The 16105-nt window shown below is 39.8% G+C and overlaps 1 protein-coding gene across 1 annotated transcript; it reads left to right on the plus strand.

Annotated features, from left to right (window-relative positions):
- The first annotated feature begins 3068 nt into the window (after nt 1-3068).
- On the plus strand, nt 3069-8189 carry LOC311502940 (cell adhesion molecule 4-like). Its single transcript, XM_084565400.1, has 5 exons — nt 3069-3194; nt 5941-6204; nt 6370-6702; nt 7471-7728; nt 7949-8189. The coding sequence occupies exons 1-5, from the start codon at nt 3122-3124 to the stop codon at nt 8062-8064; spliced, it is 1044 nt and encodes a 347-aa protein (XP_084421526.1). The 5' UTR covers nt 3069-3121; the 3' UTR covers nt 8065-8189.
- Nucleotides 8190-16105: the final 7916 nt, after the last annotated feature.

Genomic DNA, 16105 nt, shown 5'->3' on the forward strand with positions numbered 1-16105 from the left:
GGCGTCACTGGCTGTAATGCTGTTCCCCCAGCAGACCACAACAGAGAAAAGTGTGCCGGCCACAAGAGACTGGTAGAAATTTTCCAGCATCTTGCTGCACACCTTGAAGGACCTCAGCTTCCTTAGGAAATAGAGTCTGCTGCAGCCCTTCTTGTACACAACTGTACTGTTGGTCCTCCAGTTCAGGCTGTTATCGATGGTCACTCCCAGGTATTTGTAATGCTCCACCACCTCCACGTCCCTACCAAAGATGCTGAGGGTCAGAGGAGCTGTTCCATTACTCCTGAAGTCAATCACCAACTCTTTGGTCTTGTCCACATTAAGCAGCAGGTCATTCTATCTAGCCCACTACCCCAACATTTGTCCACCAGCCCTTTATACTCCTTCTCATCCCGTCCACCGTTTATACACCCTACAACTGCAGAGTCATCAGAAAATGTCTGTATCTGACATGGTAAGGTGAACAGGAATGGAGAAAGCACAGTGCCCTGTGGGGCTCCTGCACCACTCAACACCACATCAGACAGAACATGACCAAAACACACAAACTGTGGCCTGTCTGTCAGGTAGTCAGCGATCCAAGAGACAGTGGACGCACCAACACCCATCGACCGCAGCTGTTACCCTCCACAAGAGTGATCGACCAACAAAGATCACTACAAAAGACTCTCTACTACTCTCTCTACTGTCTTGCTCTCTCTGTTTCATAAAAAAACATTCCTTCACTTTTTAAGGTTGCACTTTTTTAAGTTTTTATCCAATGAGTTCATGCTTTTGACTTTATTCAACACAATCTGATCAATCATTTATTCACTTTCTTTCTCTCTGTCTCATAAAACCAGGATGCTGTAGTTTGTTTTACGATTACCTGCTGCAGAATATACATTTCTGTTAAGTCATCTTTTAAAGGTATTTATCATGTTTCCTCTATCTTAATTTTATTTAATTCCCTTCCTTGAAGATGGGTGGTTTGTGATTATTTTCTGTGTCAAAACGGCAGGACCACTTTCTTGTCCCACTCTAGCTCGCGTGTTGTTGTTTGGACAAGCTGTCTGAGCAGGGGTACCTCCTTAAACATACTTACAATGAACTCAGTAGTCAAAGAAATCTTCCAAGGATGATGGAGATGATAATCACTTAAACATTAAAACGTTTGAAGACAATTTGGATACGCCCTGTATAAAAATAGGCTACACTTGCGATTGAGTCACGCTGCAGTAACCATGTATTTACTCTGCACACATTTTCAGTTCTGCAAACGAAGGAACCAAACAAACAAAAAGAGGCATAAAAACATTCAGACACGGGTCAGTGGTCATTACTAACGAATGGGGAAGAAATGTGATCTCTGTGATTGGTGGCCAATGCTCTGGTTTAACTGCCGATCTCTTGGGATTTTCACCACAACTGTAGCATTTACTCACAACGATGAACAAAACAAAAACCAACAAGTGAGCGGCAGCACTTCTGCAAACAGGATCCACCTGTTAATGAGATCAAAGGAGACTGTGCAGACTCAAACAACGACTATTTTCGAGCTTTGTGAGGAGAACATCACGTTGTAAGACTGGAAATACGTATCATCAGCATAAAGCCATGGAGCCAAAATGCCTTGTGTCAACAGTCAACAAACATGACTGCCATCTTTCCAGAGAGCCCTTCCTGAAGTACGAACCAGAAGAAGTCATATTTAAACTTCAGCTTTCAGGCCCGTTGAAGAACATTGAGTGACATCTGCCTTGTCTCCATCTTTGGTTGATTCCTTCACACTCTGTTGTCATTTCTTCCTCCTCATTGCTTAGCTGTTTTATAGTGTTTATTCCGACCACCCACCCACTCGAGTTTATTCCCAGAGGAAGGAGATCATTTGAAACACGATGTAGTTTGTACATCACAGTCTGACATCTGACGTCTTGCTGATGGCTGACTGAAAATTGTTGGTGCTTCTGGTTTGTTGTCTGGAGCAGAAGACACTTCCTGTTCTGCAAAGTCAAGGAAACACTGGCTGATTAAAGATATGTTAAATGTGGAGGGAAATGCTGCATTAAAATTTAGTTTGTTTTTGTGTCACACACACACATTCACTCATACATTTACACTCATAGAAGGCAGACTGACTGACATACACCGATCAGCCACAACATTAAAACCACTGACAGGAGCAGTAAATACCATTGACCATCTTATGACAATTCAGTGTTCTGCTGGGAAACTTTTGGACCTGGCATTCATTCATGTGGATGTTACTTAGACATGTAGCACCCACCTAGACCAGACCAGGCACCCCCACCCCATAGCAATGACGGTACTTGATGGCAGCAGCCATCTCCAACAGGATGGCACAGGCACACACACAAAAATGCTTTGGGAACAACTAAAACAACAAACAAATATGAAAAACAGCACAAGGTGTTGACCTGACCTCCACATTCACTAGATACTATGGAAACAACCAACACGTGTGAACCGAAGATGTAAGAGGTCTCTCTACTGGTGCACTGTCGACCTTCTTTGTTAAACAGGAGTTAGTATAAACTCTGGTCAGAACTATGAGAGAAAAGTTGCAAAAGTAAGTTCACTTCCAGGATTATTAAGTTAATTCCAGTTCAGAAGTGTTTCCAGTCAATGTAATGAGACTCTCAGGAATTTGTCTGATCTTCACAACACATGTTTGTCAAAGTGTATGATGGCACAGACAAAGGAGCTTTCTGAAGACTTTAGGAAAAGAGTTGTTAATCATCAGGCTGGAAAATGTCACAAAACCATCTCTAAAGATTTTGGAATCCACAGTCAGACAGATTGTGAACAAATGGTGAACAAATGGAGAAGATTTAAGACAACTGTTACCCTCCACAGGAGAGGTTGACCGACACAGATCACTACAATAGTCTGTTCTATTCAGTTTCACTTTCACTATCAAGGCTAATTTATTAAATGGTTTTCCACAGATGACGCTACTGGATATCTGCAGCCCCACCCCCAGTTCACATCCAAAAAAAAAAAAAAAAAAAACTCCAGCAGGGAGTGGACCTTTTTATTTTCACCATTTCCAGTTCTTTCTCAGAGCTCGGAGATTTACCGTCACCAAGACAGAGGCGCTCCACAAATATAACCGGACATCATGTTGTTCCCTTCCATAGTTTTGGTTGTTTCTCTGATGAGCTCTCTGCGTGACTTCCATGTGTCCAGTTGTGGTAAGTTCTGGGATTTTCATTGTCCTCCTTTTTAGAAAGCAATTGTTTTTCTCTGTATAGTGTGTGCGTGGGGTCAAACACTTATGTATTTGCAACATGTTTATCTGTCGTTTGTCGCACATACATATCTGTAGTTTAACAACTGTAAACCTGAGAAATGTGACCATAAATAAAACTGAACACATCACTAGAGCACAAATTAACGTCTCAATTTTTACATGTCTCACAAATTATCACTAAGAGTTTGTGCTCCTTGCACAGAAGCCTGGTGTACTGGGAACACCAGCTGCTGACTTTTCTTATCTTTGGAAACTGGACGTTTCCTCTTATTTTGTTCCTCCTGTCTAATGTCCTCTAGTGGCTGCGCGGTGTCTGTGTTTGTTTTTCTTTTAGCCCACATCTTCCCATTGCCTCAATATGCTTTTGGAATTTGGGCACGCCCTCCACACACCTCTTTATATGTAGGATAGCACGCTGTTTGCTGGCGTATATTGTTCCCACCACCCATATAATGTGGGTGTTGTGTGGTGAAGTTGGTGAAGGCCACATCCAGCATATTGCACCAGAGAACCATGGGCAACCTCCTGGTTCTCTGCTTATATAAGTAGTTGCTAACCATCCATTGTGTCCACTCCTCCTTTTGTTTTGTTGTAGTACTGGATCGCTTCTGGTTTCTTCTTCTGACTACTGTCATCCACTACTTTGTTATCATGCACGGTGCTCAGTAGGACAACAGCCTTCCCTACTTCTGCACATAGCTCACCGTTGTCATGTTGCCATTGAATCCAGATTCTGAGCAATGAATCTTGCATGATTCAGAAGGCTTTATGATAGATGGCATGTCCAGCTTGTTCTGGTGAAGAGTCACAACGATGGTCAGGTTCTTCTCCAGGAGCTTTTTAACCAGAGGGACACTGGTGAAGGAGATGTCCATTGTGATGTTGTGACCTATGAGAGGGTGAAAAAGATTTTAAATATACTCAATATAGAATTCTCTAAATTCTACAACTATAATCCTTTACATTGCATTCTACTATTAATAAATCATACTAAATATTATAATTTGAAGAAATACATTTATTTACTATTAATAATATTAATGAATATCAGGTGCGATTGGAGTGAGGAGGACTGGTTAAATATTTTGTCAAATACAGGGAAACACATGAGAGAGGCGAAGGGGAAATTCATTCAATATAAGATAATTCATAGATTTTATTTCACTCCTTCAAAACTTCATAGAATGGGCTTGATAGGAAATAATCTATGTTGGAAGTGTCAGTGTGAAATAGGGACATTTTTACATGTACTGTGGGGATGTAAGCTAGTGTACCCGTTTTGGGAGAAAGTAGTGGAACATGTGAGTAAATGGCTCGGTGTGGCGATACCTGTATCACCAAGACTGTGTTTGTTAGGGGATCAAATGGAGATGCCAAATATATCTAAATATGAACGGGGGGTTTTAAAAGTTGGGATGGTTACAGCTGCCCGAATAATTCTTAGAGTATGGAAGAGTACAGTCGCCCCAGATGTTAAAAAATGGATGGAAATGATGTCAGAAGTTGCATCATATGAATGCATGTTAGCTAGAATTAACAACAAAGATGAACAATTTAGGAGGACCTGGGGACGTATTTTTTTGTAGGTAGGGCATATGGAGAAATTTGTAGACATGGTGCTGAATGTTTATTTTGGTTGTTTCAAAAATGAAAATGTAGATTTGCAGGAGGCCGTTGTTTATATGATTGTATGCTGGATATACTGTCTGTTAATGTTGGTGTCAATGTTTGTTCCAGAGTTTGATTGTATGTTTATGTATGTATGAATAAATAAAAACTTTAATGACAAAAAAATAATATTAATGAATAAAAAACACAATATGAAGTACTGCAAATAAATAAATAAATAAATAAAAAATGCAGGTATTGTGCTAAAACCTTTTTGACAAGTAATGCATTCACTCTCAAGGTAACCTAAACCTAAACCGTTTCCAATATAACAGTAGAATGACTGAAAAACAATACTTACATGTGTTAGATGTGCATAGGGAGCTGTGCTGAGCTGTGAAATGTAGTAGTAAATGCATGTGGGTTGTTTCTGACCCATGTGTGCTTGTTCACTAAGAGAAAAATGAAAAATCAAAATGATGATTGGTGCCAAACAAAAACAAGATATTTACTGCATACCTGGAATAGTAAATGATAACATAAATGTATTTCAAAGATATATTATAGAAATAACAAACAGTAAGAAAGGAAAAAAGTAAATAACCCATAATACATTTGACTTTTCTTTTGTACGTTATCAAAGCTTTCACTGTGTACATCAGGACGTCAATATCTTTATTATACTAACACAGAACTACAGTTGTTAAAGCTATAAACAGTCAGATCTTCAATCACATTATCTATAACCGTATCAACTTATTATTACATATTTATTAATTATTAATTATATTATTATGAGCTAACATACTGTAAAATTAAAACACATTAGTGAGTTAAATGTGCACAAAATCAGAAACTGAAAACAAAACAACTGCTAATGTGTTGATAGATCATTTTAGCTTGCCAGGCAACCTCACAAGGAGTCATTGATATTTTATTTAGACAAAAAAATATATGAATACAGTTCATTAACAACACTATAACAAGATACAGTATACATAGTACTTTAATGTTTGGTTTCTTTCATGAAGGACATTGTGTGTGAAGATGTTTCACAGCAGTTATTGTTTATCTTACAGATTACAACTGTGCAGATAAACCTGTATTCACTCCATCCAGTCTGGTAGTGAAGTATGGAGACCCAACCTCTGCTACATGTGTTCCTTGTCATAATTCCTGCCAGGACGTCGTATCTGGTTTGGAAAAATCTCAGGGAGTGGTAACAGAAAATGGAACTACGTTTGTGTGGACCGTTGACAGAGTGACTGAATGGGACTCAACTATGACGTGTTACTATACTGGTGATAAACAGTGTTGTACCAACCTGCCTGTAACTGTCTACCGTAAGTAAACTTGACCAAAACACTTTTAACATTGATGGTTTTATCATTTATAATCAGAATTTATTCTCTCCTTTAGTTCAGATTCACAGTAGTTACAGGGATTTATAGTCTCTAGTTTGCTTTGTGTGTCTCTCTACATCTTTGTCTTCGTCCTTGTCTCCTCAGAGCCTCCAGAACATGTGTTCATCAGCTTTGTAGATCACACTGGGCCGATGATTGAGGGTCATCAGTACCAGCTGCAGTGTACCGTGAAGAACGTAGCTCCTGTTAAAGACCTTGTTGTGACCTTCTACAGAGGAGAGACAGCACTGGATCAACCCCAGTCTATAAGTAGTGAACGCTATAAACCAGTGACTGAGACCTTCACTCTGAACATCAACGCTAGTAAAGAACATGATGGAGCTCAGTACTGGTGTGAAGCCAAACTAGAACTGGGACCTGAAGGACCACGACCCCCTCCAGTGGTGAAGTCAGAAAACATCACTGCTACAGTCTACTGTGAGTCTGACAAGAAAAAACTACTTTAACACCTTTGTTAATCATTTCACTCCACTTGCTTTGATGGATGAAGTCCTTTCATTCATTCATTGAAGCTGTTCCTAACCAGGGACCTTATAGTGACAAACACACATTCATATATTTCCTAACTGTCCACTTCCCCTCAGCTTTACAGAGATTTATTATTTGAAGGTCCAACACAAAAACTGGTAAAAAAAAAAAAAAAAACCTGGTAACATGCATAGTGTTGACGTACTGCTTTACTGAGTACAGAGCTACAAACATCACTGTGATGACAGTAATGAGATACTTTCCACTATAATGTTCCAATATGGGGCGGCACAGTGGTGTGGTGGTTAGCACTGATGCTTCACAGCAAGAAGGTTCCAAGTTTGAATACATGGGCCGACTTTTGTGTGGAGTTTGCATGTTCTCCATGTGTCTGCATGGTTCTCTCCGGGTACTCCGGCTTCCTTCCACTGTCCAAAGACATGCTCGTTAGGTTAACTGGTGATTCTAAATTGGCCGTAGGTGTGAGTGTGAATGGTTGTCTGTCTCTCTGTGTTAACCCTGTGATAGACTGGAGACGTGTCCAGGGTGTGCCCCGCCTCTCGCCCCATGACAGCTGGGATAGGCTCCAGCCCCCTACGACCCTTCATAGGACAAGCAGTTACAGAAGATGAATGAATGTTCCAATGTGTGTGTGTGTCAGTGGATAATGTGTTGAAATACCTTGTTCTATTTCTTCTTCTCTCAATCAACACACAGATGGACCTAAGCTACTTGTGTCAGCAAATGAAAACATCAAAATCACAGTAGGAGACACTCTACGTCTGAACTGCTCAACTGAAGGAAACCCCAGACCCTCATACTCCTGGAAGCTCCCAGCAGAAAGAGATAGCTCCTCCTTCAACGGCAACGTTCTCACCATGCAGTCTGTGGGCTCTGATCAAGGAGGGAATTATGTTTGTACCATCAGCAATGAAGTGGAGACTGTCACTGTGAATTATTACGTGGACGTCCAAGGTGAGTGTTTTCATTTCTAGTTATTGAAGGTTATAATTGTTACTGAAAACTGAGCAACCACAATGTTGCTTCCAGTGTTGCTACAACAGCTGAGAATTAATAATAATTCATGTAAAACCAGGAAGGAAGTTCATTGTGACTGTTTCATTTTGTATTATTCTGATGTTTAATGTTCTCTTTTCTTTTTCTCTTTAACCATATCTCTCACCCACCTCTGCAGCCAACTTCCTCCCATACATTATAGCGGGGGTAATAGCAGCTGTTGTCCTGGTCTGCCTGATCATTGGATGCATCCGATGTAAGAAACGCAAACAAACTGGACAACTAAGTGGTTAAGTTTGTTAACAGTAATGAGATGACAGTGACAACCTGAAGGATGTTTTCCGTTTAAATAAATGACACAGTCCTGTACCTGATGAATGTTAAATTTACATGGAGGTATGAAATGCAGATGGACCTTCTAAAACTGTATACATGAAAAAAAAAATAATAATAATTCAAGGAAAGCTTTGTACTCTACTATCAAATTCACCATGCTGATAGCTAACTTGGAGTTCCTTTGTAACCTCTCAGACTATTAAGCATCTTGTTTTTGTTGTGATCTGTGTCAGTCAACCTCTCCTGTGGACGGTAACAGTCATATTAAATCTCCTTCATTTGTTCACAATCTGTCTGTCTGTTGATTTCTTGATTTCAAACTCTTTAGAGATGGTATTGTGACCTTTTTCCAGCCGGATGACCAACAACAACTCTTTTTGTAAAGAAAGCTCCTTTGTCTGTGTCATCATACACTTTGACAAACATGTGTTGTCAAGATCAGACTGTGACAAATCCCTGATTTGTCTTTTTAACTAAACAGGGCACTGAATGACACGTTGCCTTTAGCCTTAACAAACCCCACAGAGTTAAACTTTTGAGGATACAAAGATGATGATGATGGTGTCTGAAGACAAAAAAACACAATTAACTGAATAAAAATAAAAAAGTTTAATTTTTTTATTTTTGTTGTATAAACTGGTGCTTATTTTTAGTGCATGGAGGTTCACTTCATCTTCTTATTGGTCGTGGTGTGTTGATTAATTACCCTCGAAATGGACAAGAGGAAGAATTGCATGAAAGCATGAAGCACAAACTCAATCTGTGACTCATTGTGGCTCTGGAAACAACAGTTACTGTATCGGTTTCTGTGAGCTGTTCTGACTTCACCACTGGAGGGAGTTGTGGTCCTTCAGGTCTCAGTTCTTAGCTTGGCTTCACACCAGTACTGAGCTCACATCTAAAAACAATCTGACAGGGAGTGGACCTTTTTTTTTTCAACGTTTCCGGTTCTCTCTCAGAGCTTGGAGATTTACCATCACCAAGACAGAGACAGCTTGTTTTCCCAATAATCTAACCGGACGTCATGTTGTTCTCGCCCATAATTCTGGTTGTTTGTCTGAGGTGTGGGAAGGTCTGGGTGGTGGTTGTACACAGTAATTGTCAAGTCACGCAACAGGTTCTCAGTTGGATTGAGGTTTTTGCTCGTATGTTTCTGTTTAAACTACTCCACTGTAGCTTCAGCTTTATGCCTCGGCTCATTGCCCTGCACTAAGATGAACCTCTGTCCCAGTCTTTTAATTAGCCAGTTAGCCAACGTTGTTTCATAATCCCACCTAAAGTAAGGGAGAATATTTTCTAATACCTTCACTAAGGAATTACAGATGTGAATTATGGTTAAAATATGACAACAATGTGTTATACAGCACATTGTTTGATCTTAATGCTCATTTGATTCAAGTTGCAGTATAGGCAGGTTGCAACTAGTCCCACCCTTCTTACATTTCTAGTTCACTTGAACTGGAAATGCAGAAAAATCTATGCAAAAGGACTATGCAAGAGGACGACGTACTACAGAGAAGGAAAACGAAGGAGACAAGATAGAGACAAGGGAAGCAGTTAAGTACACGATTCTGATTCAGAAAACTTTATTTGTCCCCGGGGGGGTAATTTAAAGATGCAGAAGAGAATAAGAGAATTTAACTATGAGAACTTTTACTTCAATAATCATTAGTATTTTTCTAATCTGAAAGTACAGATAAGATAATGAGACCATCATTATGTCTGTATGTCGTCATTCATTGTGTCACTCAAATTTAGAAAACGTTTCCAGGGAATGACATATTCACTTAACTTAGGAAGTGAGTCATTGATCCCCTTTTGCTTCTGCAGTCCTGTCTCTGCATAGGTGTTGGAGTCACGGCTCAACACATAATACTGTATAGTATGCTGACGTTAAGACGTTTTTGTTCATATTTTGTTTTTGTTTTTCTTTTCTAATACTTTCCAAGGTATCAACCCCTGAAAGTGAAGTGTCATCAGCTTCTCTTCAGTGAACCGTGGATGAGGATGTGCACCAACTTCAGTGTTTCACTTCTGTTTTGGAGATCTGGGAAACTACTTTTAAAAGTATGTCACAACTTTGTGGCGACTGTATCGGATACGTATATACAGAGCAAATTAAATTCTTCCATCCAAGTTTTCACATTCATTTGAAAATAATCAACAATATAACGGTAAATGGTATTCATTTCTACCCGTGTATAAAATGTGTTGACTAAGGATTTCTTTTTACTGGATGTGGGGTTTTTTACCTTTACAATAGTTCCTGATTCAAGTTCTTCTATTTATGTCGTGTCAAACAGTACCACAGTATCACTTGACTGTATCATCACAGAAAAAGTTCTGTGAGAGTGTGAGGAAAGTTTTAAAAAGTCAGTGGGTAATGGCTTTGAGATTGACCACAGTACAGTAAGTTATAATTTAACTAACATTGTTGAGTATTATATATGAACCCTGTCTCTCACAACCTGATCAATGCTATTTTTATTAAACTGTTGATCTAATACAATGTAAACTTGTATAATAAATACAATAAATAAATAACGTGTGTGTGGGACAGTTCAGGGGTTCCCGCTGCTCCCAGGCCGAGTAATTTAAGTTGCCTCTGGTCACAACTGCATCAGTATATCTGGACTTCCCCAAACATGACATACGTTACCAAATTAGTTTCATTTTCACTTTTAAGGCTAATTCATTAAATGGTTTTGATACTGGATATCTGCAGTGCAGCCAACAGCTCACATCTAAAAATAACTCTGACAGGGAGTCTACTTTTTTCTTTTCACCTTTTCCAGTTCTCTCTCAGAGCCCAGAGATTACCATCACCAAGACAAGAGACAGCTCATCTACCCGATAATCTAACCTGGACATCATGTTGTTCTCTTCCTTAATTTTGGTTGTTTCTCTGGTGAGCTCTCTGCGTGACTTCCATGTGTCCAGCTGTGGTAAGTTTTCAGTATTTGTTGATCTTGGATTTTCATTGTTCACCTTTTTACTGTACACCTTTTAAGTGTGTTAAATGTTGATAAATATATTACAACAAGTCAGTACACTGAATAGTGATAATAATCCAAACCATTCGTCTCTCTCGCTTCTTCACTTCTGAATGAATCCACTAGTTGTTAACATTAAACAACATATACTCTGTACTTTAGTTAAGATAAATTTGACTTTCCTTTGTATGTTATCAAAGCTTTCTTCCAACAAGGAGTCATTGATATATATATATGTACTGTATATATATATATTTTAAACATGAATACTTTTCATTAACAACACTACTATAAGATACAGTATATATAGTACTTTAATGTTTGGTTTCTTTCATGAAGGACATTGTGTGTGAAGATGTTTCACAGCAGTTATTGTTTATCTTACAGATTACAACTGTGCAGATAAACCTGTATTCACTCCATCCAGTCTGGTAGTGAAGTATGGAGACCCAACCTCTGCTACATGTGTTCCTTGTCATAATTCCTGCCAGAACATCGTATCTGGTTTGGAAAAATCTCAGGGAGTGGTAACAGAAAATGGAACTACGTTGGTGTGGACCGTTGACAGAGTGACTGAATGGGACTCAACTATCACGTGTTACTATACTGGTGATAAACAGTGTTGTACTGACCTGCCTGTAACTGTCTACCGTAAGTAAACTTGACCAAAACACTTTTAACATTGATGGTTTTATCATTTATAATCAGAATTTATTCTCGTTTCTAGTTCAGATTCACAGTAGTTACAGGGATTTATAGTCTCTAGTTTGCTTTGTGTGTCTCTCTACATCTATGTCTTCGTCCTTGTCTCCTCAGAGCCTCCAGAACATGTGTCCATCAGCTTTGTAGATCACACTGGGCCGTTGATTGAGGGTCATCAGTACCAGCTGCAGTGTACCGTGAAGAACGTAGCTCCTGTTAAAGACCTTGTTGTGACCTTCTACAGAGGAAAGACAGAACTGGATCAACTCCAGTCTAAAAGTAGTGAACGCTATAAACCAGTGACTGAGACCTTCACTCTGAACATCAACACTAGTAAAGAACATGATGGAGCTCAGTACTGGTGTGAAGCCAAACTAGAACTGGGACCTGAAGGACCACAACCCCCTCCAGTGGTGACGTCAGAAATCATCACTGCTACAGTCTACTGTGAGTCTGACAAGAAAAAACTACTTTAACACCTTTGTTTATCATTTCACTCCACTTACTTTGATGGATGAAGTCCTTTCATTCATTCATTGAAGCTGTTCCTAACCTGGGACCTTATAGTGACAAACACACATACGTATATTTCCCAACTGTTCACTTCCCCTCAGCTTTACAGAGTTTTATTATTTGGTTTGCAGGTATATACAGTGTAATAAACATCATATGCTCCGTGTTTAAAGTATTACTCTGTAAAATGACCTACAGCTGTTAAATAAATGATGAGGATCAAAGGGTATAATACTAGCCTCAGTTGGGATGGAGGTGGTGATAATGGTAGCAGAAACTGAGTAAAACACAATGAAGAGTGAGGAACAAAACTGTGATGACAGTGATGAGGTACTTTCCACTGCAACATTACAATGTGTTTGTGTGTGTCAGTGAATAAGGTGTTGAAATAACTTGTTCTATTTCTTCTTCTCTCAATCAACACACAGATGGACCTAAGCTACTTGTGCCAGCAAATGAAAACATCAAACTCACAGCAGGAGACACTCTACGTCTGAACTGCTTGACTGAAGGAAACCCCAGACCCTCATACTCCTGGAAGCTCCCAGCAGGAAGAGATAACTCCTCCTTCAACGGCAACGTTCTCATCATCCAGTCTGTGGGCTATGATCAAGGAGGGAATTATGTTTGTACCGTCAGCAACGAAGTGAAGACTGTCACTGTGAATTTTAACGTGATCGTCCAAGGTGAGTGTTTTCATTTCCAGTTTCCAGTTGAAAGTTATAGAAAACTGAGCAACCATGATTTGCTTCCAGTGTTGTTAGAACTGTTCTGAATTAATAATAATTAATGCAAAATGAGGAAGGAAATTCATTGTGACTGCTTCATTTTGTATTTTTCTGACATTTACTGTTTTCTGTTTTCTTTTTTCTTCGCCCATACCTCTCACCCACCTCTGCAGCCAACATCATCCCATACATTATAATGGGGGTAATAGCAGCTCTTGTCCTGATTGTTGTCTTACCATCCGTGGGATACGTCCATTACTACAGACGCAACCGAATGGGACAATACAACGTCTTCCGTCTCCAACAAGTTCCTGTGCCTGTTGAAAGTTAAACCTACACGAAGGCGTGACATGCAGATAGACCCTCTGAAGCTGGTGCTTTGACTTTACTTGTGGAGTTCAAGTCATCAAGGAGCCTTTGTGGATTTGTTGTAAAGACTCTGGTGATCAGCTACAACGTCCCCAGTTTGAGCTTTGCTGGTGCTGCATCTCTCTCTCTCCTTCATTTCTTAACACGTCTACACTGCCACAAAACGGCAAAAATAATATGCTAAAAAAAAGGGAACTTGAGTAAGCTGTGTGGTGAACTGAAAAAGCAACTTCCTCTCATGCTAAACCCATGTGAGAAGTTTACTGTGAAAAATCATGAGACATTTGGTTGACTCACACAGGTGAAGTGAAGCTGGAAGCCGTTGATCGCAGTGTTTAGAGGACAGGTGTCAAACATACGGCCCGCGAGCCAAAACCAGACTGAAAGAGGGTGTAATCTTGCTCGCAGCATGAATTTGAAAAGTGCGAAAATTACACGGAAGTTTTCAATTAAAATAGCTGCTATTCCTAATTTGTCTACTGTTTTAGAGAGAGAAGTGGACAGAACACAACAATGGGATCCAGGGCTAAACAGCAGACAGCAATGTGCCCAAACTTCACTTATTTTAATATGTAATTATTTTAAAAGGATAGTTTATTAAATGTAAATATTCTAATTTAAAAAGTCTGGAGTTGTAGTGACTTATAGGTTATTATTCTGTTAGGTCACTGGTCTGGCACGCTTGAGATCAAACTGGGCTGTATGTGGCCCCCAAACTAGAATGAGTTTGACACCCCGGGTTTAGAGAGTGTTGTCTACAGGTTGGATGATTTAATTATCAAAAAAATAATAATAATTTAAAACACTTTTAAGTTTAAAATTGGCCACTGTACCATACTCTAAGGTAGAGCTATTCAATCACAAATTTAGTTTTAAAGTTTTAAATTTTAAAATCAAGAAATGTTAGGCGCCCAGTAAGCAGTAACATCAAATTTCAGACCAATACAGATCAATATGATGAAAAATATGCACTATTCATAGTCTCCCTTTTAAATTTGGCAACATAACAAAGACACATCAAAAAGCAAAGGAAAAACACAATAACAGCTGTAAATGAACAGAACAGAAGTTTGTCCAGAAAGTTGGGTGTTTCTCGATGTGGTGCATCGGGACATTGTAATCTTTTAGTACCCCAACCAAACGCACCCATGACAGGGTTGGTTTTGGGCCGCATGTGGTCCATGGGCTGCTCATTGAATAGGCCTGCTCTAAGGACATACACTATATTGCCAAAGGTATTCACTCACCCATCCAAATAATTGAATTCAGGTCCCCCAATCACTTCCATGGAAACAGGTGTATAAAATCAAGCACCCAGGCATGCAGACTACTTCTACAAACATTTGTGAAAGATTGGATCGCTCTCAGGAGCTCAGTCAATTCCAGTGTGGTACTGTGATAGGATGCCACCTGTGCAAATTCGTAAAATTTCCTCACTACTAAATATTCCACAGTCAACTCTCAGTGGTATTATGACAAAGTGGAAGCGATTGAGAACGTCAGCAACACAGCCATGAAGTTGCAGGCCACGTAAAATGACAGCGTGGGGTCTGTGGATGCTGAGGCGCATAGTGCACAGAGGTCGCCAACTTTCTGCAGTGAGTCACTACAGACCTCCGAGCTTCATGTGGCCTTCAGATCATCTCAAGAACAGTGTGTAGAGAGCGTCATGGAATGGGTTTCCATAGCTGAGCAGCTTCATCCAAGGCATACATCACAGAGTGAAATGCAAAGCGTCAGATACAGTGGTGTAAAACCCGCCGCTGCTGGACTCTAGAGCAGTGGAGACGCGTTCTCTGGAGTGATGAATCATGTTTCTCCATCTGGCAATCTGATGGACAAATCTGGGTTTGGCGGTTGCCAGGAGAACAGTACTTGTCTGACTGCATTGTGCCAAGTGTGAAGTTTGGTGAAGAGTCCTGGCCTCAACCCGACAAAACACCTTTGGGATGAATTAGAGCGAAGACTTCGAGCCAGGCCTTCTCATCCAACATCAGTGTCTGACCTCACAAATATGCTTCTGGAAGAATGCCCATGAACACACTCCTAAACCTTGTGGAAAGCCTTCCCAAAAGAGTTGAAGCTGTTATACCTGCAAAGGGTGGGCTAACGTCAAATTAAACCCTATGGATTAAGAATCAGATGTCACTTATTAATCTATGGTTTGCTAAACCCATAAAACAGCTGCAGGTTTCAGTAAACACTATCCTAACAGACTTTTTTTGGGGACTATTTTCAGTTGGTGGCAGCAGGACTATGGAATACACCATGGGCTTTTAATAGTTGTGCAAGTAAATTTACACACAAGTTCTCAATATTTCAACAATTTTGTAGTTAAAATGTGTTAATATTGTGCCTTTGTGGCACCTGGGTCCCCCTGATGAAGGTAAAACCCTGTGGCTGTTACCTACTTTATCACGTTTGTTATCTGTCCTGAAGACAAATCCGCTGTTAGTTTTGGTCTTTGCCTACAAACTGAATAACAAAACGTAACCCCAGTTTTATCCTTGAACTGTTGCACAGCCTTGAGTTCGGACCACGGAGGGGATGGTTTTCAAATAAACGAAAACACACATACACACACGGAAATAATGCTGTTTTAAACACTGAATGTGGAGTGTGAACCGACACAGATTTTAGTTCTGTAAATATATAAGAATAGAAGCTTTATTGTCATTGTATAACAATACAACG

Source organism: Chelon labrosus, assembly GCF_963514085.1.
Source record: "Chelon labrosus genome assembly, chromosome: 2".
Taxonomy (NCBI): domain Eukaryota; kingdom Metazoa; phylum Chordata; class Actinopteri; order Mugiliformes; family Mugilidae; genus Chelon; species Chelon labrosus.

Bases quoted from the DNA above. Each gene is read 5' to 3' on its own strand.
- LOC311502940 (XM_084565400.1), top strand. From the start codon at position 3,122: ATGTTGTTCCCTTCCATAGTTTTGGTTGTTTCTCTGATGAGCTCTCTG. The intron at 6,205-6,369 runs GTAAGTAAACTT...TTGTCTCCTCAG, and splicing joins CCTGCCTGTAACTGTCTACC to AGCCTCCAGAACATGTGTTC. The intron at 6,703-7,470 runs GTGAGTCTGACA...ATCAACACACAG, and splicing joins CATCACTGCTACAGTCTACT to ATGGACCTAAGCTACTTGTG.